General features: G+C 42.8%; 1 protein-coding gene across 3 annotated transcripts; it reads left to right on the forward strand.

Moving 5' to 3' along the window:
- The first annotated feature begins 12,772 nt into the window (after positions 1-12,772).
- Positions 12,773-15,433, forward strand: LYSET (lysosomal enzyme trafficking factor). Of its 3 annotated transcripts, NM_001077132.1 has the most exons (3): positions 12,812-12,823; positions 13,131-13,281; positions 13,716-15,433. In NM_001077132.1, the coding sequence occupies exons 2-3, from the start codon at positions 13,202-13,204 to the stop codon at positions 14,125-14,127; spliced, it is 492 nt and encodes a 163-aa protein (NP_001070600.1). In that variant the 5' UTR covers positions 12,812-12,823; positions 13,131-13,201; the 3' UTR covers positions 14,128-15,433. The 3 variants fall into 3 exon arrangements, with proteins under 3 accessions (XP_010815578.1, XP_024837730.1, NP_001070600.1); XM_010817276.4 differs by having other exon boundaries at positions 12,773-13,281; positions 13,716-14,536; XM_024981962.2 differs by lacking the exon at positions 13,131-13,281 and having other exon boundaries at positions 12,773-12,823; positions 13,716-14,536.
- Positions 15,434-25,117: the final 9,684 nt, after the last annotated feature.

Raw genomic sequence — 25,117 nt, forward strand, 5'->3', positions numbered from 1 at the left:
ATTTTTTAAGTTAGCTTTTATTGGAGCATAGTCGATTTACAATGTTGTGTTAGTTTCAGGTGTGCAACAGAGTGAATCAGTTATATATATGCATATATCCACTCTTTTTTATTTTTTATAAAATAATATTACTTCTCTCTCTCTCTTTTTTTTTTTTTTGGCCATACCCCTGGGCATGCTACTTGATCTTACGTCCCTGACCAGGGATCAACCTGTGACTCCTCCAATGGAAGCGTGGAGTCTTAACCACTGGGGCCACCAGGAAAGTCCCTCCACTCCTTTTTGGATTCTTTTCCCATAATCATCATCACACAGTACTGAGTAGAGTCCCCTGAGCTATACAGTGGGTTGTTTTTAGTTATTTATTTTATATATGGTAGTGTGTATATGTCAATCCCAATCTACCAATTTATCCCTAACTACAAAAGAATGCACATTTTATTTTATTTATTTATTCTAAGAATGCACATTTTAAAAGCTTTTTTTTTTGGACTTTACTGGTGGTCCAGTGGTTAAGGCTCTGAGCTTCCATTGCAAAGGGGTGTGGGTTACATCCTTGGTTGGGGAACCAAGATCCCACCTGTTGCTTGAGACAAAAAAGAAAAGTGCTTTCGCTGCGTACTGAAGGAATAGTATCTGAGAAGCCAAAGCTTGTGGGACAAAGTCTCCTCTCCACTCCCAGGAGGATGGGAGTGTTAGGGGCCCTGGAGGATATTGCTTCTCCCTAAAGGGAGGAAGGTGAGATCAGAAGGAAATCAGAGACAGGGAAGCAGCTGGGTATTTACTGCTTGAAGTAGAAAGAGACTGAGGAGGCAATTATGCTTGTAACTCTAAAATGCTGAACATACGCTGCTTGTAAAACCTAAGAGGACCCATGGCAGGCTTTAGAAGGGACAAAGAACAAATCTGTTTATTACTCTGATACATGAAAGAGTTAAATTGGAGACAAGCAATGTCATGGAGGATCTTTTTTTTTTAACTTGGGTCTAATAGAGGAATTGTATCATTTAAAGGGAAAGTACAAAGGAGAAGTAACGAAAGTGTAGACTCTGTAAAACAAACACACACAAAAACCAACCAGTAGCTGTCATCGCCTCTTCAGTGGCCCCCAGTAGTCTCACCTCTTAGAGTTCACACCTTTGTGCCATCTCGTCTCCTTGAAAATGGGCTAGAGTTACTACCTTGCTTCTAATGAGTAGAATTTGACAGAAGTAATAGGGTGCCACTTTGGAGATAAAAAAAAGACTGTGGCTTCTGTCTTGGGTGTTGTCTCTTTTGAATCGCCTGCTTCTGTGGAAATGGTGGACATCAGCTACTGTGTCACAGGCAGCTGTGTGATGAGCATGGGTGAGCCTGGAAGATTTCCCAGGCAACGACCACAGCCCTGACCAACACCTCTGTCAGACAGCCAGAGCCTCCCAGTCGCTCCCAGGTTCTTCATCCACCGATCAGCTGTTTTCAGCCTCTAAATCTGGGGGCAATTAGTTGTGCAACAAAGGAGAACAAATACAACAGCTGCTTCCTGAGCCCTTACTATGCATCAGGTACAGTTCCCTGCACGTAACATTGTGAGTCTTGACACTGACTCTGAGAGAGTGCCATAATTATGTTTCAGTTGAAGAACCTGAAGTCCAGGAAAGCGTTAGTAAACTTGCCCAAACCCATCGAGTTAGAAAATGGTGAAGATGGAATCCGAATTTAAGTACTCAGGGACCAGTCACGCTTACATAAATGAAAATTTAAAAACTGCTGCTCAAATTTCACTGGATAGAATTGCATTACTTGCCCATGCCTAAAAAGAGCAGTTTGGTCAAGAGGACTGAATCATCTTAAACTAAGTCAAGATTTACCACCTCCACTGCCTGCAGGGGCTAGGGAAAAGCTAGGTTTCCCCTGAAGTTCACAGTTCTGTAAAGTGGGAGAACAAATTTGGATTTAGGTACAGAGGAGGAAGGGCTAACGGTTGCTGGCTTGTAGCTAACTACTGTCTCTGCTGCAGCCTAAGCTGGGTTGTATTATTATTATTTATTTTGGAGGGAGGGAGCAGAGAGTGGTGATGGATAGGGCTTCAGGGTATGTGGTCAGAACCTGCTTTACCAGTAATTGTATTTATGTTCTCACATCCACTCTTGAAGTAGTGCTGGTTCCATTCAGAGCCAAGATACTCTGGAGGCCCTCTGGCACAGTGGTTAAGATCCTGGCTCTACAACAAACAGATCTTGGTAGCTTCCAGTTGTGTGACTCCAGGCGAGTCATTTTACTGATCCAAAGGTCTGTTTCCTTCTTTGAAATTAAGCATAGAAATATACCAATAAGGGTTGTGGTCAGAATTAAATGAGGTAACAAATGTAAAGCATTTAGCACAATGCCTGACACACTGATGTTACTCTTGCTGTTTAGTCGCTAAGTCATGTCTGACTCTGCGACCCCAAGCAATGTAGCCCGCCAGGCTCCTCTGTCCATGGGATTTCCCGGGCAAGAATTCTGGAGTGGGTTGCCATTTCCTTTTCCAGGAGATCTTCCTGACCCAGGGATTGAACCCACGAATCCTGCATTGGCCATCAGATTCTTTACTACTAAGCCACCAAGGAAGCCCTGGTGACTGGTACATAGGAAGAGTTTAACAAATGATATTATATATGCCATCATATTTATTATTATACAGCATTATATATATCAATATATATATTACAATTTATCATTATGTATTATTACATCAGAGCACTATGATTAATTAAGAAATATTTATAACCTTCCAAGTATGAAACACCATGTTGGGCCTATATGAGAATACAATGCACCTTGATATCACGGAAAACATAGAATCTAGTTAGGGAGTTAGCACACCCATCAAAAGATACCCTGATAATATTTGAGAACACATGTTAAGTGACAAATATTAGGTATTTAGAGTCTAAACTAAGAATTTAGAGTCACTTTTTACATTAAGGATATTCAAATAAAGATAATTAAAATGTCTTTTGAGTCACACAGTTTTAGAGTTATAAGGGATCATATAACTGGAGAAGGAAACGGCAACCCACTCCAGTATTCTTCCCAGGGAAAGCCCATGGATAGAGGAGCCGGGTGGGCTTTGGTCCATGGGGTTGAAAGAGTCAGATATCATTTAGCAACTAAACCAAGGGATCACAGCTTTTGTAGGAAAGTAAATTAATGCTCAAAATTCTCCAAGCCAGGCTTCAGCAATATGTGAACCGTGAACTTCCTGATGTTCAAGCTGGTTTTAGAAAAGGCAGAGGAACCAGAGATCAAATTGCCAACATCCGCTGGATCATGGAAAAAGCAAAAGAGTTCCAGAAAAACATCTATTTCTGCTTTATTGACTATGCCAAAGCCTTTGACTGTGTGGATCACAATAAACTGTGGAAAATTCTGAAAGAGATGGGAATACCAGACCACCTGATCTGCCTCTTGAGAAATTTGTATGCAGGTCAGGAAGCAACAGTTAGAACTGGACATGGAACAACAGACTGGTTCCAAATAGGAAAAGGAGTTGGTCAAGGCTGTATATTGTCACCCTGTTTATTTAACTTATATGCAGAGTACCTCATGAGAAACGCTGGACTAGAAGAAGCACAAGCTGGAATCAAGATTGCCGGGAGAAATATCAATAACCTCAGATATGCAGATGACACCACCCTTATGGCAGAAAGTGAAGAGGAACTCAAAAGCCTCTTGATGAAAGTGAAAATGGAGAGTGAAAAAGTTGGCTTAAAGCTCAACATTCAGAAAACGAAGATCATGGCATCCGGTCCCATCACTTCATGGGAAATAGATGGGGAAACAGTGGAAACAGTGTCAGACTTTATTTTTATGGGCTCCAAAATCACTACAGATGGTGACTGCAGCCAAGAAATTAAAAGACGCTTACTCCTTGGAAGGAAAGTTATGACCAACCTAGATAGCATATTCAAAAGCAGAGACATTACTTTGCCAACAAAGGTTCATCTAGTCAAGGCTATGATTTTTCCTGTGGTCATGTATGGATGTGAGAGTTGGACTGTGAAGAAGGCTGAGCGCTGAAGAATTGCTGCTTTTGAACTGTGGTGTTGGAGAAGACTCTTGAGAGTCCCTTGGACTGCAAGGAGGTCCAACCAGTCCATTCTGAAGGAGATCAGCCCTGGGATTTCTTTGGAAGGAATGATGCTAAAGCTGAAACTCTAGTACTTTGGCCACCTCATGCGAAGAGTTGACTCATTGGAAAAGACTCTGATGCTGGGAGGGATTGGGGGCAAGAGGAGAAGGGGACGACAGAGGATGAGATGGCTGGATGGTATCACTGACTCGATGGATGTAAGTCTGAGTGAACTCTGGGAGTTGGTGATGGACAGGGAGGCCTGGCGTGCTGCGATTCATGGGGTCGCAAAGAGTCGGACACGACTGAGCGACTGATCTGATCTGAAACTGAAGTCCAGGAGGAATTAAGTGCTTTTACTGCAGGTCATGGAGCAAATGAGAAGTAGGTACAGATTTGCGCTCAAGTTTGGGCTCTGACACTAACTAGTGTGTGTTCTTGAGCAAACCAGTCACTTCTCTGAGCCACCCTTGCCTCCCTGGCAATATTCTGTTTTAGACCCCAGCTTTCCAACTTCCAAACCACCTCTCTGGGTGATGACTAAGAGCCTGACTACCGTATTTTACACTGAATTATTTAACATACTAGGCTTCCGCAGTGGCTCAGTGATACAGAATCCGCCTGTAATGCAGGAGACATGGGTTCGATCCCTGAGTCAGGAAGGTATCCTGGAGGAGGGCAAGCAACCCAATCCAGTCTTCTTGCCTGGAGAATTCCCATGGACAGAGAAGGCTGGCAGGCCACAGTCCGTGGGGTTGCAAAGAGTCGGACACGACTGAGCAACTAACACACACCATGAAGATAAGAAAACTAAGACCTCTGAGAGCAGGGTACGGCTTGCTGGTAGCAGAGGCAGGAAAGTGTATGGGGACCTATGACAGCTAAACTTTAGTACTGCTGGCCTAAATGTCGTTCTCTTTAAGAGACTTTCAGAAATTGATCTCTGAAACCAGCTACTTTCCAGTTTGTGAAATGCTCTGACTGGGAGTGAAGAGGAATCATTAAGAATGTTTTTCTTTTTTTCTTTTTTTTAATATTTATTTATTTGGCTTGTGCCAGGTCTTAGTTGCAGCATGCAGGATTTTTTATTTTCCTTGTAGCATGCTGTATCTTTAGTTGTAGCTTGTGGGATCTAGTTCCCTGACCTGGGCTCCCTGCATTGGGAGTTCAGTCATAGCCCCTGCCCCACCAGGAAGTCCCACTGAAGATGTTTTTCACTTGTGCAGATGGATCATTCCATTTGTCATGGCCAGGCCTCTGCCAACGTAGGAGATTCTATAAGCAACAAGGTCTTACTGTATAGCACAGGGAACTGTATTCAGTGTCTTGTGACAGAGAATCCCCCAGCAGTCCTTTCACCAAGGTGGCCCTGGCCAGGTTCAGTTCCTGGTCAGTTCAGTTCAGTTCAGTCACTCAGTCGTGTCTGACTCTCTGTGACCCCAGGGACTGTAGCACACCAGGCTTCCCTGTGTGCTTCACTACCTCCTGAAGCTTGCTCAAACTCATGTCCATCAGTCAGTATTGCCATCCAACCATCTAATCCTGTTATCCCCTTCTCCTCCTGCCTCAAGTCTTTCCCAGCATCAGGGTCTTTTCCAAGGAGTCTGTTCTTTGCATCAGGTGGCCAAAGGATTGGAGTTTCAGCTTCAACATCAGTCCTTCCAATGAATATTCAGGACTGATTTCCTTTAGGACTAACTGGTTGGATCTCCTTGCAGTCCAAGGGACTCTCAAGAGTCTTCTCCAACACCACAGTTCAAAAGCAGCAATTCTTCGACGCTCAGCTTTCTTCATAGTACAACTCTCACATCCATACATGACTACTGGAAGAAACATAGATTTGATTGGACGGACCTTTGCCAGCAAAGTTATGTCTCTGCTTTCTAATATGCTAAGTTGATCATAGCTTTTCTTCCAAAGAGTGATTCCACAAGCCGAATGATGTGGCCAAAAGAAAAAGAATTCTGTGATAACCATATGGAAAAGAATATACAAAAAGAATGTGTATATATATATATATAGATCACTGAATCATTGCGCTGTACAGCAGAAATTAACATTGTAAATCAACCATGCTCTTGTTGCTTGGTTGCTAAGTCCTGTCCATCTCTTTCTGCAACCGCATGGACTGCAGCCCACTAGACTCCTCTGACCATGGAATTCTCCAGGCAAGAACACTGGAGTGGGCTGCCATTTCCTTCTCCAGGGGCTCTTCCCAATCCAGGAATAGAACCCGCCTCTCCTGCACTGCAGGCGGATTCTTTGCTGCTGAGCCACCAGGGAAGCCCCAGTATTATACTTCAAGTTTTTTAAAAAAGATTTCTAGAAGGGTCATGGACCTAGAGAGGAAGTCACAGTTCCAGATTGAGCATTTAAATATTTTTCCACATAAAGCCTTGAGACATTTTCCAGTCTTTGAAGAAGGCAGGCATGATGCCACTTACATAAGAAATAATCCCATTCCCTCCTTTGGCCTGGCCAAGGCCTAACCTGAGTCCTTACCGCCACCTGGTGGTTTGCAGATGAATAACCATTTTGGGGAAGAACCCGCACTCTAGTTACTCCCTAGTGACTTAATTTCCAGGTCATTTGTTGTCTATTTGAGTATATATGTAAGTACCTATGTATATATTTCAACAAACAACTTATTTCAAAATTGTTTGATACTTTCAGAAAAGTTACAAAGATAGTAAAGAGAATTTTTGTTTCTTGATTTTTTAGACATTCATCATTTTTATTTACATTTCTTTGATTTCTAAAGCAGCCGAACAGCTGCTGAAGTTTTTTAGCTATAGATATTTTTTTTCCCCTTGTGCTATTCAGTAGGTCCTTGTTGGCTATTAATTTTACACATAGCAGTGTGTTTATGTCAAAGCCAAACTCCCGAACTATCCCTCCCTGCTACCCTTCCCCTCTGGTAACCATAATATTCGTTCTCTAAGTCTGGGGTCTGTTTCTGTTTTGTAAATAAGTTCATTTGTATCTTTTTAAGATTCTGCATATAAGCAATATCATACTGTATTTGTCCTTCTCAGTTCAGCGACTTTGTGTATACTCACGTAGTTTCTCCTTTTAATGGCTTTCATTACCCTGGTAATTTGTCACCTCCAAGAAACCAACCTTGATATGTTACTTGTCACCACACTCCAGAGCATATTCAGATTTCACTCTTCCACTGAGATCCTTTGTCTGTTCCAAACGCCTGTCCAGAATACCACACTACATTTACTTACCAGGCCTCCTTACTCCTCTGGTCTTTGACAGTTTCCTAGTCTTTCCCGATTTTGATAGTTCTGAGGAGTGTTGGTCAGGTCTTTTGTAGAACATCCCTCAGTGTGAATTAACCAGGTGTTTTGCTCAGACTAGACTGGATTATGGGTTCTGAGGATGTGAAGCGTCCTTGTCGTTACATCATATCAGAGACACATGCCACCAACATGACTGATCCCTGATATTAACATTGACCGAGCAAGGTAGTCCTGGTAGGCTGCAGTCCATGGGGCTGCTAAGAGTCGGACACGACTGAGCGACTTCACTTTCATTTTTCACTTTCATGCGTTGGAAAAGGAAATGGCAACCCACTCCAGTGTTCTTGCCTGGAGAATCCCAGGGACGGGGGAGCCTGGTGGGCTGACGTCTATGGGGTCGCACAGAGTCGGACACAACTGAAGCGACTTAGCAGCAGCAGCAGCAATGTTTATGTCAGAATACCTTAAGAAAAGTTCTCTGGAGTCAGACTTTGTACCTCCCCCATCCCCTGGTCACTGAATCTTTGAGTCTCAATCCTCTCATCCGGAAAAGAGAGGAAGTGATGAAATGTTTCTCACAAAACTTAACAAAGCAGCACACAGTTGATTAAGATCAAGGACTTGAAATAGATGGCCTAAGTATAAATCCTGACACTGCCAGTTTTTAGTTAGGAGACCCTGGGCAAGTTACTTGACTTCTCTTTGCCTCTCTTTCGTCTGTAAAGTGGGAAAACAAAAAGCTTTGCTTTCAGTATTGTTGGAGGACCAAATGCATTCAGTGGTGTTCAGTGCTTAGTCCACACAAGTGTTCAAAGTCAGCTATTATTATTGACTCTGGATAGATCTCCATGGCTGGGCTTATAACCTAAATTTAACTATACAGTCACCCCCCTCCGTCTCAATGCCTCACCTACAGGAGGGGTGCAATATTTATTAACACCTACGTGTGCACACATTCACAATGTCTATCAGCAAAACACAGCTAATACCACTTCCTATGGTGGCAAACAAATGACTGCTGCTGCTGCTCCTGCTGCTAAGTCGCTTCAGTCGTGTCCGACTCTGTGCAACCCCATAGACAGCAGCCCATCAGGCTGTGCCGTCCCTGGGATTCTCCAAGCAAGAACACTGGAGTGGGTTTCCATTTCCTTCTCCATTGCGTGAAAGTGAAAAGTGAAAGTGAAGTTGCGTCCGACTGGTAGTGACCTCATGGACTGCAGCCTACCAGGCTCCTCCATCCATGGGATTTTCCAGGCAAGAGTACTGGAGTGGCTTGTGATTGCCTTCTCCAAAAACAAATGACTATACGCATATAAACAAGATCGGAGTTACATCTCTGATTTTATCCAGAGTCTTTGTGTCATCTCCTGCTTAGCTTCTTTTCCTCACTTTTGGGCTTCCTTGGTGGCTCAGATAGTAAAGAATCGGGTTCGATCCCTGGATAGGGAAGATCTTTGGAGAAGGGAATGGCTACCCTCTTCAATGTTCTTGACTGGAGAATTCCATGGACAAAGGAGTCTGGTTCGCTACAGTCCATGGGGTCACAATGAGTTGGACATAACTAAGTGACAAACACACTTTAGTTACACACTTGTATTTGACAAGTTAAAATTACATACATTTAAGGAGGTACATGGAGAAGGAAATGGCAACCCACTCCAGTACTCTTGCCTGGAGAATCCCATGGATGGAGGAGCCTGGTGGGCTACAGTCCACGGGGTTGCAAAGAGTCGGACATGACTGAGCGACTTCACTTTCACTAAGGAGGTACAACAAGATGGTTTGATATGTATTTAACCTTCTGTAGGGGGAACACATGTGAATTTATGAAGAGTGAACCCGTTTATTCATAACAGAAACATTATGACTTTGTATCTAAACCCAAAAGTGTATATCCCCAAACTGGCTCTTTGGGAGTATTTTTATTAAAGACTCTCAGTATGATCTTTCAGCAATTCTCAACTTTCATGCTTTCATTCTTCCTTTTTGAGACCAAATCACTAGCCCATGTCCAGCCTCCCTGCTGCCCACTGGTTTTACAGGTTCTTACTCCCCATTACAGCATCCAGTTGGCAGTGGTGTGTAAGAAAGATGTTGTCTATGGACTTTCCTGGTGGTCAACGGTTTGGACTCTGTGCTCTCACCGCTGAGGGCCTGGGTTCAATGCCTAGTCAGGGAACCAGATCCCATATGCTGCAACTAAAACAAGATCCTGAGGGCCACAACTAGAGATTTTGCATGCTGCCTGCATGCTACAACTAAGACCAGTCACACCCAAATAAATATGTTTGTTCGTTTGTTTGTTTTAAAAAAAGAAAGATGTAGCCCATACCAATTATTAAATGTTGTTAACAATCTGCCCGACTTCCCTTGTGAGGCTGGGTCCAGACACTCTTAGGACTGCTTCTCTTTCCTGGCAGTGGGAAGAACACGGGTCTTACAGTAAGGCAGATGACAGAATTCTGAAACTAGTTGTTTCCCCATTTTGCAGGATTTTTACAAGGATTAAGTGAGGAAGTACTGGACCATTTAGTCTAGCCTGCCACCCAGAGGTATGCAATGCTCCTGTCTTTCCCTTCACCCTCCAGATTCAACACATTGATACCTTGGGACCTGCTGCTTGCACTCATTTGCGCAGTCTCATTTCACTCCATTGTGCCTCAGGAGAAGGTCCCACCAGCATTCTCAGTTCGAAAACTACTCCCTACCCCTGGGCACCAGCAGGAAAGTGTCCAAGGGACTAAGTGTCCAAAGGACTAAGACTGTGCAAATTCAGTGGCTTTCAGATTCATGCTTTTGAAACACTTTGTTCAAGTGAAATCGCTCTTGGAAACTTGGTATAAACAAAATAGGTTAAAAGGTCATTTTATTCACATTTATTTTATAAATTCACATCTATAATTGAATTTAATTCAATCTATAATTGAATGCAACCTATTAATATGACGTTTAATAAATAGATGCTTTGACGACACACATGAGAAATCTGGGGTTAGAGATGGCAGCTGCAAACTTACCAACCACAGCGTTGAATTCTGCCTCTTGTTTTGATGGCATAGAATCAATAAAATTTCTATTCACACAGAAAATAAAAACCGCTGCTCATGATCTTCATGATTAATATAGGGCCAGACATACCTAACTGGACGTCCTTGGTGGCTCAGATGGTAAAGGATCTGCCTGCAATGCTGGAAACCCGGGTTCGATCCCTAGATCGGGAAGAAGGGAATGTTCTTGCCTGGAGAATTCCATGGACAGAAGAGCCTGGTGGGCTACAGTCCATGGGGTTGCAAAGAGTCGGATGTGACTGAGCGACTAACACACACATGCACACCTAAAAACCACCTATGACGCATCACGTGGGACAGCTACTCTGGTCCCCCTATTATCACACAAGCCGACATTTGAACGAAATCTGATCAGCATGTGCACCTGAGCCATGTCTGGACATCCTCTCAGAGTATCACATGTATGTGTGTAGTGATGAAACTTCTGTACGACTCTGAGTGATTAAAAAACAAATTCATGGGTGAATATAAATATATAAATACCAGTGCTGAACTACATCCTTCTAGTCAATGACTAGAGAGACATTTAGGAGACATTACATGGGCACAGAAATGACAAAGGATTATACTAAGAACTGCACAAACATGAGTAACTTGGCAGCACAAGATAGGTTAATGTCTATCACTGAGCATACAGACTGTTCAGCCTCCGTGTTCTGCTTGCTGCAGATAGCCCTTCCTGATTTCCCAAGATTCAGATGAAATGTCTCTCAAGTCCTGCCTGGAGGAGGGCGCCCTCTTCCTCCTCTTCAGCTGCCTCTTCATCCTTTATTAGTGTCAGTAACTCTAAGAAGCCTGCCTGCGCCGGTGTTCTGTGGACTGCTCCAGCAAGGACCTGCTCCAGGCTCACTCCAAGTCTCCTCTCTCTACCAGTTTCTGTAGTAAAGGCTCCAGCCTTAGTTCCTAAGCAATTTTCTCCCTCCTTCTGGCAAGTGGTCAGGTATTTGACCTGCAACTCCCAGAGCCTGCAGGCATTCAGGAGTTGTGATTAAAGGATTGTTTATCTGGAGGACACGAAAGATACCGGATGCTGAGTCTCTGAAGCTCTCTAGCAATCGCCTTGTTTTTTCGACATCTTACAACTTTCATATCCTCATCTTTTGAGTAGTATGAAACAGCCAGGATTCAAACTCTTCTTCTGGCTCTGGAGGATCACTGCCTGAGAAAACTTTCAGTTTTTTGTATTTCAGGTGTTACAGAGCAGGCTGAAGAGCCTTATGGACTGCCTGTGCCAACAAAGGGGTCCGCATTCCTAGAATCACATCCTAGTCTAGATCAAAGGGTCGTTTCCATACGTAAGAGCTCTGGTAAACTTACCCAATGTCACGCCCTCCCCCTCTAAGAGTTCATTTAATCTGCTTAAAAATTAACTATCTGGGTCAGGGGACTTAAAGATCACTCTACAGGCACCCCTGCCTCCGGGTATCTCCTTAGGGATCAGAACATGACTTGTCTCCTCAGTAAGTCCTATTAAGGCTACATTCCTGATCTCGTCCCTCCGGGACATTCTCCCGAGGAGTCTGTACTCCCCCAAGGGGGCTACACCAGCTCACAGATTTCTGCCACATCACAGGTCTGGGCGATGCCGGCAACCAACGGCGCTTTCCGCGAGTTCACATCCATCCCCCTACACCAGTCTCCTAAGAGCCTCAGCGTCATGGTGCCCCAAACAACAGATTTAAATTCCAATTTTTCCCACACCATTGACACCGCCGCAATTCACAGTATTCCTCCGCGGTACTACAGTTAAGTCTGGTTAACGTCCGGAGTTCCGACGAGCTGCGAGGACGAGGCAGTCAGGTCAGTTTGAAGGTGTCAATGAATGACCCTAGACTCGAGCCCGGAGAAGGCCCGCGCACCCGCGCCTGAGGCCAGCCCCACTGCGGCAAGCAGTCACCGGAGCCTCGGATCTAGCTGTCGGTGTCTGAGTCCATCGCCGGCAGCCGAGGCACCAGGGCCTGCTCGCGACGCTTCCCGGACCGCCAGGCCCGAGGAACGCGAGGGGCGGCCTCTTCTCCACTCGATGCACACCCAAAGGGGATAGCAGAGGCGCGCCGGGGAAACAGCTGACCGCCCGACGCTGCGGGGCTTTCCGCGAGGCGGAACAGCTGGGAGACCAGGGCCACGAGAGAAGCACCAGGGTGAAGCCTCGAGGGGGACTGAAGCGGCCAGGCTCGGACGGCCACCCACCAGAAGTGGGGATCTTTGCCACCACCCGCGCCTCGGCAACTTTAGCCAGTCAGACAGCTGGAGCCGATTGGAGAGCGCTTGAGGAGGCGGTGCCGCGGCCTGACGTCACGGGGAGGGCCGGGTCTTTCGGGGGCGGGGCATGCGCGCTTCCGGCCCGAGCCGGAAGCCACGAGTGTGGCAGCATCCGGGACGGCGGGCAGGCGGGCCAACCCGGACAGGAGGTGAGACCCGGGACCTGCCCAGCTCTGCAGCCTCGGCCGGTGGCCGCTGCCCGGCACTGGGCTCTCGGCGCTGCAAGGCGGAGAGGCCCGGGTCTGGCGCCGCCTGCGCAGCCCTGGTCGCGGCCGGCGGCCCCTGCTGCGCGACAGGGGGCGGGGCCGGCTGCAGGGAAGGCCCAGGTGTCGGGGGAAGCCTCCCGGCTGGGCCGACCGACACAGGCTGGGGCTCGGGCAGCAGCGACGGGGGCCAGCCCCCCGCGTGACCGGCTGCAGTCACGCTGTGCTTAATCACACTTAGTCTTTGCTCCAGGCTGGCCGTGCTCACCATTCTCCCAGCCGGTGACCCCGGGGGATTTCTTTTATGGTGGCTTTTTCTCTGAAATGCCAAAGCCACCCGATTATTCAGAACTGAGTGACTCTTTAACGCTTGCCGTGGGAACAGGAAGATTTTCGGGACCACTGTAAGTGTTTAAGAGTTACTGTCTTAACTTGGGGGCTCCGACATAGGTTTGACTTGAAGAACTAAGCGTTCATGTCTGCAGCAATACTGTTAAATCAGAAAGTATTTGAACTGTTAACAGTGAAATGTTCCGTAGGAAATTAATTTAATTACAGTTTAAGGGGCGGTGTGCTGGACCTGTTTAAGTCAGATATAGTGATTTATCTGTGGGCTACAATAAAAAGCATGCTCAATATATAATTAAACTTTATCATATCTATTACATAAAACGACCTGTAAGTTGTTTACATTTCTTAATAGATGTAAATTTAGTTATTTAAAACCTCAAATGCGTTATGGGGTATTTTAGAGCTCATTGGGGGAAAAAAAGTTAAGTACATTTGGAATAGTTGCCATGACAGCATTACTAGACCCTAACTTGTTTCTAACTGGCAGGCACAGAGCATGGAGAATGATGAATTTCCGTCAGCGGATGGGATGGATCGGAGTGGGACTGTATCTATTAGCAAGTGCAGCAGCATTTTACTACGTTTTTGAAATAAATGAGACTTACAACAGGCTGGCCTTGGAACACATTCAACAGCACCCAGAGGAGCCCCTTGAAGGAACCACGTGGACACACTCCTTGAAAACTCGGTTGCTCTCCCTGCCTTTTTGGTTCTGGACAGTTGTTTTTCTGATACCTTACTTACAGATGTTTTTATTCCTTTACTCTTGTACAAGAGCTGACCCCAAAACGGTGGGCTACTGTATTATTCCCATATGCTTGGCAGTTATATGCAATCGCCACCAAGCATTTGTCAAGGCTTCTAATCAGATCAGCAGACTACAACTGATTGACACATAAAATCCGTCATCATCTTTTCCTTACAAGTACAAAACTGCCAGTATGATATGGAGCCTGATCACAAGACTGCAGTTTCTTCACAGATCTCAGGAAGTTGTGGTGGGGCAGAAGCTTTTTAAAGAATGTGGCTAGGGGGCTAACTTTATCTGAATAATGAGTTTTTAGGTAAAGACTGAGAATCAGTACTACAAAATCATGTGGATGACTTCAGATTTTGGAAGTAAAATTTTATCTGTTATTTGCATTCCTTAGAAACTTGAATAAGTACCTGGACTCATATTTTTATTTTACTGTGCAACATAGTGATAATTCAGAAAATTTTCCTTTGGGGAAAAATGAATATGAACATTTCCATTGTGCTTAATGTAAAAAGGTCCAAACATGGTCATAAAATTTAAATTTTATACAATTACTTGGCTTGCTTTAAAATTCTTCAAACTAAAACACCAGTTCATCCCATTGTAGCTAAGGCAGTATGCTCGTTTGCTATCAGCTTGTGAGAAATTGGTATGAAATTATTGAGGTGATGGGTGTCTTGAGAAGCAAAATGTGATCTTCCTTTTGGTAATAATACGGGTGCTGTTCATTAGCTAGAATTATTAATGCAATTAAAAAAAAACCTACTTGGGAAAAGACTAAATGTTTGAAAGCTGAGTAATCTAACACATAGAAAATGGAAACAAGGTGTTCAATGAAAGCAGTCCAGTCCCTGTCAGATGTGTGCTATCTAAACGATGCTCTCAAGTCACCATCCCTCTGATTTTCTTTTCTGCCTAAAGTCTAGTCTTCAGGCGATAGGTTAACTGCATGGAGATGTGATCCCTGTACTGCCTCTTGGATTTGTGCTCACTACCTCATGTCTGGTAACAATACAGATAACTGAAAAATGGAAAACTAGATTTTAGGAATTTTTTTTTCTTTTTTTTCTGGGTGAGATCAAGATATATTTTTATAGTTATGTCATCAATACCAGAGAAATGTTGTACACTGATTTTTAATAAGAATCGTAACATTTTTTGGTGCTTCTCTTGGGCTCTAAGAGCTTTAACGTCAATCAACTCTTGTAGTCCTCCAACAGCCCTATGAGATAACAGTTATTATCATCCAGATTTTACAGGTAAGGACAGTGAGCTGAAGTTCTGTAACTTGCTGAAGGTCACATAGCCAAGAAGCAAAGCCAAAGCCTAACCCGGCATCTGATGCCTTTATTCCTAATCCCTGAGCTGTAGGGCTTCTCACAGATGACAGATGTTTCAGCACTGGGTACTGTCTGCCTAACCATGCTAATAAATGGAAAAGAACTGAAGAAAGGTTTTTCTCAATTTGTATGAGCTACTGAAAACCAAAGTCTTCAAGCAGCTTTAAGTCAGGTTTGACCAGAATGGAAGGCTGGGCATTCCATAGGAAGCTTTTACTTTAAAGATTAAGCAGGTGTCCTTGGCACAATCAGATTCTTCTCCAGTAGTCTCATTTCTCTCCTTTACTACTTCCAAAGGTCTAGTTACTGAAATGTTTTTTTGCTACAGGACACTGATACACTGAGTCTTCAAATTAAGTAACAGTTTGAAATACATGTTTTTGCAAGGGACAGGTAACCAAATCACTTGCATCTTTTGAGTGCTTACTAGAAGTATGCATGGCTGCAGGCAGATTCCTGAGACATACAGATTCTGCTGCATGAGAGTTCTATGATGCAAGTATGTGTTGGGACTAGTACCACCTTACAGAAGAGGAAAATGAGGCAGCCTGAGGCACACAGAATTAATAACTTGTTGGTCACACTGCTAGTGGAAGAGCCAGGATTTGAACCCAGGATATCTGGCTTCAAATCTCCAGCTATATCATTCTACTATACTGCTTATCAAAAAAAGGACATAATTTAAGAAAAGTCATTGCATAGTTTCTTGTTTTATTTGATTTGTCCTGAGGCAGTGCTAGTTTGGAAATCGTTTAAGAACATTATTTCCATCACTTTTTGTTTTACAAATGATGTAATGAAAGGTTTGTGAGTTTGCTATTTGTCTTGTAAAGTAGTAAGTCCGTATTTTATTGAGGGAGACTTTCTTAGACTTAAAATTCTAGTAAACTCTCCCACATACTGCAACTAGAGAGTAGCCCGTTTGCTGCAACTAGAGAAAAGTCCATGCAGCAACTGAAGACCCTGCACAGCCAAAAATAAAGAAATAAAGTCATTAAAAAAAACAACACTACAGTTTTAAAGGGAAAAATGTGATTCCCTTAGAATTTGATTCTACTTCAAACAAAGCTTTCGAAAACTAATACAATTATGTAAAGTTTAAAAAAAAAAAAAAAACACTTTACATGAATAAACATATTTAACCCTTGCAAAAAAAAAAAAAAAAGCTTTTCTTTGGGGAAGTGGAATCAAAGTGCTCTGAAGTGACAGCACCCAGAGAATAATCAAACCTGCATGTTTGTTCACCATGAGTTGTGTTAAAGTCTTTGTTAAAATTATCTACTGTTGATTTCCTTCTTGATGGATTTAATGTTCTCAATCTCTCTAAAACACTGGCAGAAAAGGTTATCACAATACCACGTCTTGTTTTTGCATCAAATAAGTGCCATACTTTATAAGTTCTCCAATATGTTTATAATGTTCTACATAATTCTAGACCATGGTTGGGAATCATCATGCATTGATATTTTTGTTTTGATCTACGGCAGTGAGTGGGTCTTGAACTCTGTCTGATATTATAATCACTCAAGGAAATAAAAAAAACTGCAAACCTCATATAAACAATGCCAGGGTCCCTTCCCAGCTATCAATCCCTGGGAGAGGGGCCAAGGCAATCATGTTTTGAGAGCTCTTCAAGCAAGTCTGTTAGGGTTGAGAGTCACTGGGCTGGAGTGTTGTTGTTTTCTTTCTTTCTTTTGGGCCAGGGGTTTTTATGCACCATGAAGCCTCAACTGTTAAGTCACTGAGAGCTCTCTCTGGAACAGCGTTTGTAACAAACATTTCATGGTAGGCTCACGCCAGCTGTTTGAATTCTGCAAATCTTTAAAAAGGTGTCTATATATTCTTTTTCAACATATTTTTTCCCAAGGTTTAAATACACTTGTTACAAGGGGCCCTACTGAGCAGTCTTATGAACTAATATGTGTGGTCCTGGGATATCAGCCATGGAGAGAGGTCATGAAGGTCAGATGCAGAAGGTCACTGTAACTGAAGGCCAAGTTCTAGGGGAGGTCAGCCAGTAATGCAGCAGACATGATCAGTTCAGGCTGGGGGTGGTCAGGTCACAGATAAAGGAGAGGACTCCTGCTTCTTGTAGTTCTCCAGGTGTGGCCAAGGCCCAGCGCCAGGCAGGAGGAAACAGGAAGCAGGAGGTGAGCCCAGTGGTAACATCCACGGTCCTGAGCTGCTCCTGTAGTGGTTTGGAATGGATCTGGGCGTGGGGCACTGGGAGCTGCAGGCCGGGCATGTCAGGACCCTCAGTGGCAGGGACGTCAGTGTAGACAGGACCACACCAGGTAGACTGCAGACAGCTGCCAGCCCCAGCTCACGGTGGGGAACGAGGTGTCTGTATTTCCTGATTCCTGTTGTCCAATTTATCCTGAATATACTTGTCAGGTTTTTGTCTCTGACTCTATCAAAGTCGCTCTCTTGTCAACAGGTTGCCAGTCATTTACATATAACTAAACCCAGTGGTCAAGTCTGTCTTCAAATTACGTTTTTTGGCCATGCCATTCCTTGGGGGAATCTTGGTTCCCTAACCAGAGACTGAACCCACACCCTTGGCATTGAAAGCATGGAATCCTAACCACTGGACCACCAGGGAACTCCCCCTCAAATTACTTTTGGACACAGTCCCTTGTCCTTGAAGTATTTTCTTCTGTTGGCTTCTGGAACAGTACTGCTCAATAGAATTTTAGTGATGATGGAAATGTCCTCTATCTGTCCTGTCCCTGTCAACAGCCAGAAGCCACATGAAATGAGGCCTTGAGATGCGGCTAGTGTGACTGACGAACTGAATTTTACATTTTAATTCAACAGCCACATGTGGCTAAATAGCCCAATTCTAGATACTTTTCTATTAGTCTTCTGCCTCACCAGCTTTTCCTATGCCCTTTGCTGGTTCCTCTTTGGGGCATCTACTCAATTTCTAAGACATGGCATGCCCATGTTCTCTTTTCTACTCCCTTGTCATCTTATCCAGGCTCATGGCTTTAAAACTCAAATTTCTTTCCTGAGCTCCAGTCTTGAATAGCTAACCACCTACCTGATATTTACTAAGGTATCTTACCAGGCACCTGCAATTTAACCTCTTTAAAGATAAGCTGCTGATCTCTCCAACCACCAGAATCTGCTCAAGTCCCCTACAAGCCTACTATTAAACACGTGGTGAGGGATCATTTAAAAATGTTACTCTTCTCAAAAATCCTTCCATAGTTTCCCTTCTCAGAATAAAGGTCAAAGTCCTTAATGTGGCACACAAAGTTCTAAGTGGCCCCTGACTTCATCTTCTACCACCCCCCTCCATCCCTTGCTCCATGCCACCCACACTGGTCTTCTTGTTGATTCTAGAACAAGCCAGAAAAACATGTTTCAGGGCCTCTGGGCTCAGTGTACCTTCTGCTTGAATGCTCAGCTCTGACCAGCTCCATCATGTTCTTTAGACCTCTGTTCAACTGTCAGCTTAGTGAGGCTGCCTCTGACCACCCTATTTAAAATCAACCATCCGCCTCCCCTGCTTTTCTCCTGAGCACTTCCCATCATATGACATGTTACACATTTTGTCAGAATCTAAATTCCATAAGGGCAGGCACTTGTCTGTTCATGTCATGCAGCCTATGCCCAGAACAGTGCCTGGCACATAGTAGGTGCCTAGTGATTACTTACTACATGAATGATTTTTACTGCCACTCGACAACTCTCACTAGGCTACAAAACAATCTACTTCACTCTCCAGAGAGAAAAAAGATTAAGGTTATTGACTGCATGGGTTTCCCTGGTGGCTCAGATGGTAAAGAACCTGCCTGCAATGCAGGAGACCCGGGTTCGATCCCTGGCTCGGGAAGATCCCCTGGAGAAGGGAATGGCTTCCCCTGCCAGTATTCTTGCTTGGAGAATTCCATGGACAGAGGAGCCTGGCAGGCTACAGTCTATGGTATCACAGAGTCGGACACTACTGTGGGACTACCACTTTCCAAACAAAAAGAAAGTGCATGGCATAATGTGTCACGTGTTCTAGGTAACTTTGGTTATTAAGCTCTTTCAGGTTTCAGCATGTGGGGATAATCTCTTTTTAAGGCCAAGATTAAAATGAGTCTCCCAATTTAGTTTTGCCGACAATTCTTGTGATGTTGGCTATCTTGGCATTTTTCTTACTGATGCAAGAAAAACAAAGACCACATTCACAAACAAGGTTTTCAGAGTCACCACTTAGAAGTTCTTTAATTACAATCATGAAGACAATGGTTTCCTAAACCACCAAACAAATGCAGCAAGTATCTTGACAACATCTTAAAGCTACAGAAGACATCTTCAGCACTCTGGTATCAGCGGGCAATATCTTGGCCCTAAATTAAAGCACTCACTTAAACTAGTAATGGTGCCTCTAGAAGTTACTTCTATTCCCAGCAGAATTTTGGCATGAGAGTAAATTTCTATTTAAAACTGTACCTAATAGCCTTGTGCTGCTCCAATGTGAGCTGCTACTTTTTAAAAGATATAAATAGAGGCTTACTGTCTAGCATTCACTGTTTCCTGGGCCATGCCTTTAAATAGAGCAATTCTGATCCCAAAGGTCACCTGAGAACTGGAATAGTTACAGTTAACACTGGGAAATTCTTTTTATATTTTGAGAATAATGCACTTGCTAGAGGGTTACAGCTTTTTATATAGTTGTAATGGACTGTATAAACGCACCAATGCAATGGACATGAACTCTGGCAAACTCCAGGAGATGGTGAGGCACAGGGAGGCCTGGCGTGCTGCAGTCCATGGGGTTGCAAAGAGTCAGACATGACTGAACAATAGAGGGTTACAGCTAGGCCCATCAGTTTTAGAAATACCTCCTTTTTTTATTAAAGTTACCCTATCTCGTACTTAGCCCAGCTCTCCTAACCTCTTTAGAAACTGCATTCTACTCCCCTTCTGACATAACAGTAGTCAGATGGGAAATGTGGACATTCTTAAGCCTGGATTGCTTAATTTCTGGCCTGAATTATTTACACAACAACGTTTTAAACTGTTAACATGGCTCAACTGCCCTTATTTAAAAGCACAGGGGCATATGACCCAGCAATCCCACTGCCTGGCATACACACCAAGGAAACCAGAATTGAGAGAGACATGTGTACCCCGATGTTCATCGCAGCACTGTTTACAATAGCCAGGACATGGAAGCAACCCAGATGACCATCAGCAGATGAATGAATAAGAAAGCTGTGGTACATAAACACAATGGAATATTACTCAGCTATTAAAAAGAATGCATTTGAATCAGTTCTAATGATATGGATAAACTGGAGTTTATTATACAGAGTGAAGTCAGAAAGAAAAACACCAATACAGTATATTAACACATACATATGGAATTTAGAAAGATGGTAACAATGACCCTATATGTGAGACAGCAGAAGAGACACAGATGTAAAGAACAGACTTTTGGACTCTGTGGGAGAAGGCGAGGGTGGGATGATTTGAGAGAATAGCATTGAAACACGTGTATTACCATATGTGAAATAGATCTCCAGTCTAGCTTCGATGCCTGAGACAGGGCACTCAGGGCTGCTGTATTGGGATGACCCTGAGGGATGGAATGGGGAGGGAAGTGGGAGGGGGGTTCAGGATGGGGGACATATGTACACCCATGGCTGATTCATGTTAATGTATGGCAAAAACCAGTACAATACTGTAAAGTAATTAGCCTCCAATTAAAATAAATGAATTTTTAAAAAAAGCATGGGGGGCTTCCCTGGTGGCTCAGTGGTAAAGAATCTGTCCAGGAGACATGGATTTGATTTCTGATCTGGGAAGAGCCCACGTGCTGTGAAGCAACAAAGACTGGGAGCCACAACTGCTGTACCCGCCTAGCCTAGAGCCCACGCTCTGCACCAAGAGAAACCACCACAGTGAGAAGCCCGTGTACCACACTAGGCAGCACCCCTCCCCCATCACTGCAGCTAAAGACACGCCACGCGGCAATGAAGATCCAGCACAGCCAAAAAACAATAATAATAAAAAAAACTGGATTTTTTTTAAAGCATGATTTTCCCCCCTGCTTTTGTGGAAAAATATGTAGCACATGCTTTCTTTCTTTTTTAAAAATATTTGGCTGCACTGGGTCTTCATTGCTGCACAGGCTTTTCTCTAGCTGCTGCAAGCAGGGGCTACTCTTTGGTTGCGGTGCTCAGGCTTCTCACTGCAGTGGCTTCTCTTTTGCAAAGCAGGGACTCTAGGGTGCATGGGCTTCAGTAGTTGCAGTTCTCGGGCTCTAAAACATAGGCTCAATACTTATGGCACATGGGATTAATTGCTCTGAGGTATGGGGGATCCTCCCAGACCAGGGATCAAACTCATGTCTCCTGCATTGGCAGGCAAAAATGCAAAGAGAACAAGAGGATACAATGAAAAATCTCCCTCTCACTCCCAACCCCATCTCCCTCTTCCCAGATGCAGTCCGACTCTCCTTTCAGAGATACTATATGTGTATCTAGCCAGTACTCTCCACTAGAAGCATTCTACACACTGTTGTGTATTTTGCTAAGTTTTCCTTTAGCATCATATCCTGGAGGTGGATCCTTAACAACACATGGTCTTTTTTTTAATGGCTGCACAGAATTATTGTACTGAAATGCTTCTACTTTAATTAACTAGGGTCTTCTGCTGATAAAACATTTAGGTTGTTTATAATCTGCTGTTCTGGAGAAGGAAATGGTAACCCACTCCAGTGTTCTTGTCGGGGAAAATCCCATGGACAGAGGAGCCTGGCGGGTTACAGTCCATGGCATTGCGAGAGATGGACATGACTTATTGACTAAACCACCACTACCAATCCTGTTACCAAGAATAATGTTGCAATCAATTATCTTGTAAATGTATCTGTGTATATGTATGCTATTATCCATAGGATAAATTCTATCACTGAAATTGCTGATAGAGCAATTGCTGATAGGGCCCAAGAGCACCACATCTTTAAATTTTGACAGAGTCAACTTGACTTATAAGGAGCTTATACCAATTTACACTCTCACCACCAGCATCTTATAGATTTCACACCCTTTCCAGCTCAATATTGCATCAAAACTTTTGACCTTTCAGTCTGAAAAGTAAAAAAATGATACTGCGTTGTGGTTTTAATTTTCATTTATTTGAAGTGAAATTTCTATTGTCTTTCTGACTGGTACACGTGAGAGCTATAAAAGGCATATTAGTTCTTGGTCATTTCTGTTGAAAACACTAAATACTTTACTCTACTTAACCTCATTTACAGAATGTTCAGAAATGTTTACCACCATATAAATACAGAGGATGAGATGGCTAACCCTAACCCTAACCCTAACCCTAACCCTCTTCATCACCGACTTGCTGCATGTGAGTCTGAGTGAACTCCGGGAGTTGGTGATGGACAGGGAGGCCTGGCGTGCTGCGATTCACGGGGTCGCAAAGAGTCGGACACGACTGAGCGACTGAACTGAATTGAACTGAAATGTATTTATTAATCTTTTCTATCACAGTGTTTGGATTTCTTAAAGTCTTGCTTAGGTATCCTTACTCACTCTGATACTATTAAAAAAAAAAAACTTAGTCCATTTTCTTTTAGTACTTTTTGTGTTTTTTTAAATATTATTTTATACTCTAAATCTTGAATCTACCTGAAATTATGTTCAAAGTAGTGAGAAAAGAACCCAACTTTATCACAAAAACCAACTTGTTTCTCATTTGTTATTTTACAAATATCCTCCAATTTCTCTAATAATTTTACATGCTAATCTTACTATATACTTAAATATGCAAGACGAAATCACAAAATGACCATAATTTCCCCAAACAATGTTAATTTATTTGTAACTACCATAGTGACATAACTGCAAACTCTAGTACAGTTTTACTCAGTGGTGCTCAGCCGCCCACCAGGGTAAGTTCAAACAGGAATTTCCTGTAATCGTTTTATCACAGCATAGTGGTTGAAAGTGAGTTAGAAAGCCTGTGTTTTCAGGATGTTTTGTGTATGCGCCTTACTGCAGTATGTTATCATATCTTATACGTTATCATATCACTTACTGCAACATGTTAGTGTATCATAAAAAATGATACACTATATTTGTAAAATGAATTAATTATACTGAGGAACAGGTGTAACTTCAATAGGCTAAATAGGATCTAGATTAAACTACCACAAAATAAACCAAGAGCCACAGATGTCTCCAACCGATTGTCCCATTTGGAAGAAAACATAAACTCTATTTTCTTAAAAATACAAGTCTTCTCAATAAAAGTTTTTCAAAAATTGAGCAGCTTGAAGAAATAATTCTAATAGAGTATACTTCATAACATGAGGGAGTCAGTACAGGGGGCTAGGTTCCACAGAAAGACAGTATGAGGCCTAACATCTCAGAAGCCAAGAAAGTTCTGCTGGAGGAAATGTTTGTTCAAACTTCCTAACTAATATTGTAGCCAAGCAACAGCAACCTATTATAAAACAGTAAAAATTCTTGTCCTTGGTCACAGAACTTTACTGGAAGTATTTCTTAATGTGACACAAAAGCACTTACTTTTAGAACACACATCTATTTGTATATGCCCATGTATTTCACATTTAGAACTCCATGTTTCATATTTTAAAAGATTATCTCAGTCTAGCATCCAGATTATTTTTAGGTAGGACTGTGGGGTTGACTTTCTTGTATGAAAGTAAAGTTGCAGAGCTGTTTCAGACATTAACTGTGTCCTGTGCGTCTGTGGCTATCGTTATTACCTTTGAAAGGCAGCAGATCAGAAAATCGGCAAGGCATCTCTCTTATACTGGTTCTTCAAACTAGCCCCTCACACCTTCAAAACCTTTTTTGTCATACATGTGGCTCACTTATGAAGACAGTATTAGAATCAGAAAAAGATCCATCAGACTTATAACCCAGACCTCCAAACACCAGACCTCAAGCATGAATATCTTGGTATTTCTTTTTTATAAACATATTTACTAAACAAAGGAGATAAAATATTCAGGAGCAAAGTTCAGGTATTACTTTAAAACTATGAACTATTTTAATTTCACAGGTTAAGTTATTATTATTATTTTTTAAATTATTTACTTATTTAATTTGGCTGTGCCAGGTCTTAGTTGCAGCACTCGGGATATTTAGTTGCAGCATGTGGGATCTAGTTCCCTGACCAGGCCCCGTGCATTGGGAGCTTGGAGTCTTAACCACTGGATCACCAGGGAAGTCCCAAGTTTTTTTAAGGAACGTATAAAGATAAAAGATTATTGTAAATCAGTAACTGACCTGAAGTTCCAATAGTAGAGACATATCACAAACTAAACAAACAAGGTAATTTCTGACCATTTAAAACTTTTTCTAGTTGGTACTGTTTTAATTACATAAGAGTACTTGGTAGAAGCCTGATGTTCCAACTAAAACAATACTTTAAACATATAAAAAGGTGTGTAAATTCAATTTCTTTAATACCATGTACTTTGTAAGCTACAGATTTCAGAATGTGTAACTGCGAAAGTACTATGGTAATCTTTTAAAGGCTGTGTGTATAACCCAGCTCTGCCAGTAAGTTCTGTAACTCAAGGAAAATATCTAAGATTCAATTCATCTCTGAGTAAATCATATCATCTTTAAGGTTACTTCCAACTTAAAATTCTGTGACTATTTGTGTTTCAATAGGTACCTGTTACTTGATTTTATTCCCTGTAGTTTAGCTATCAAAATGAATCAGGAAACATTTATATGTGTAGTAAATGAAAAATACCTCAGTCTCTCTGACAAGCAGAAAAGGAATACACACACACACACA

Source organism: Bos taurus, chromosome 21 (assembly GCF_002263795.3).
Source record: "Bos taurus isolate L1 Dominette 01449 registration number 42190680 breed Hereford chromosome 21, ARS-UCD2.0, whole genome shotgun sequence".
Lineage (NCBI taxonomy): Eukaryota > Metazoa > Chordata > Mammalia > Artiodactyla > Bovidae > Bos > Bos taurus.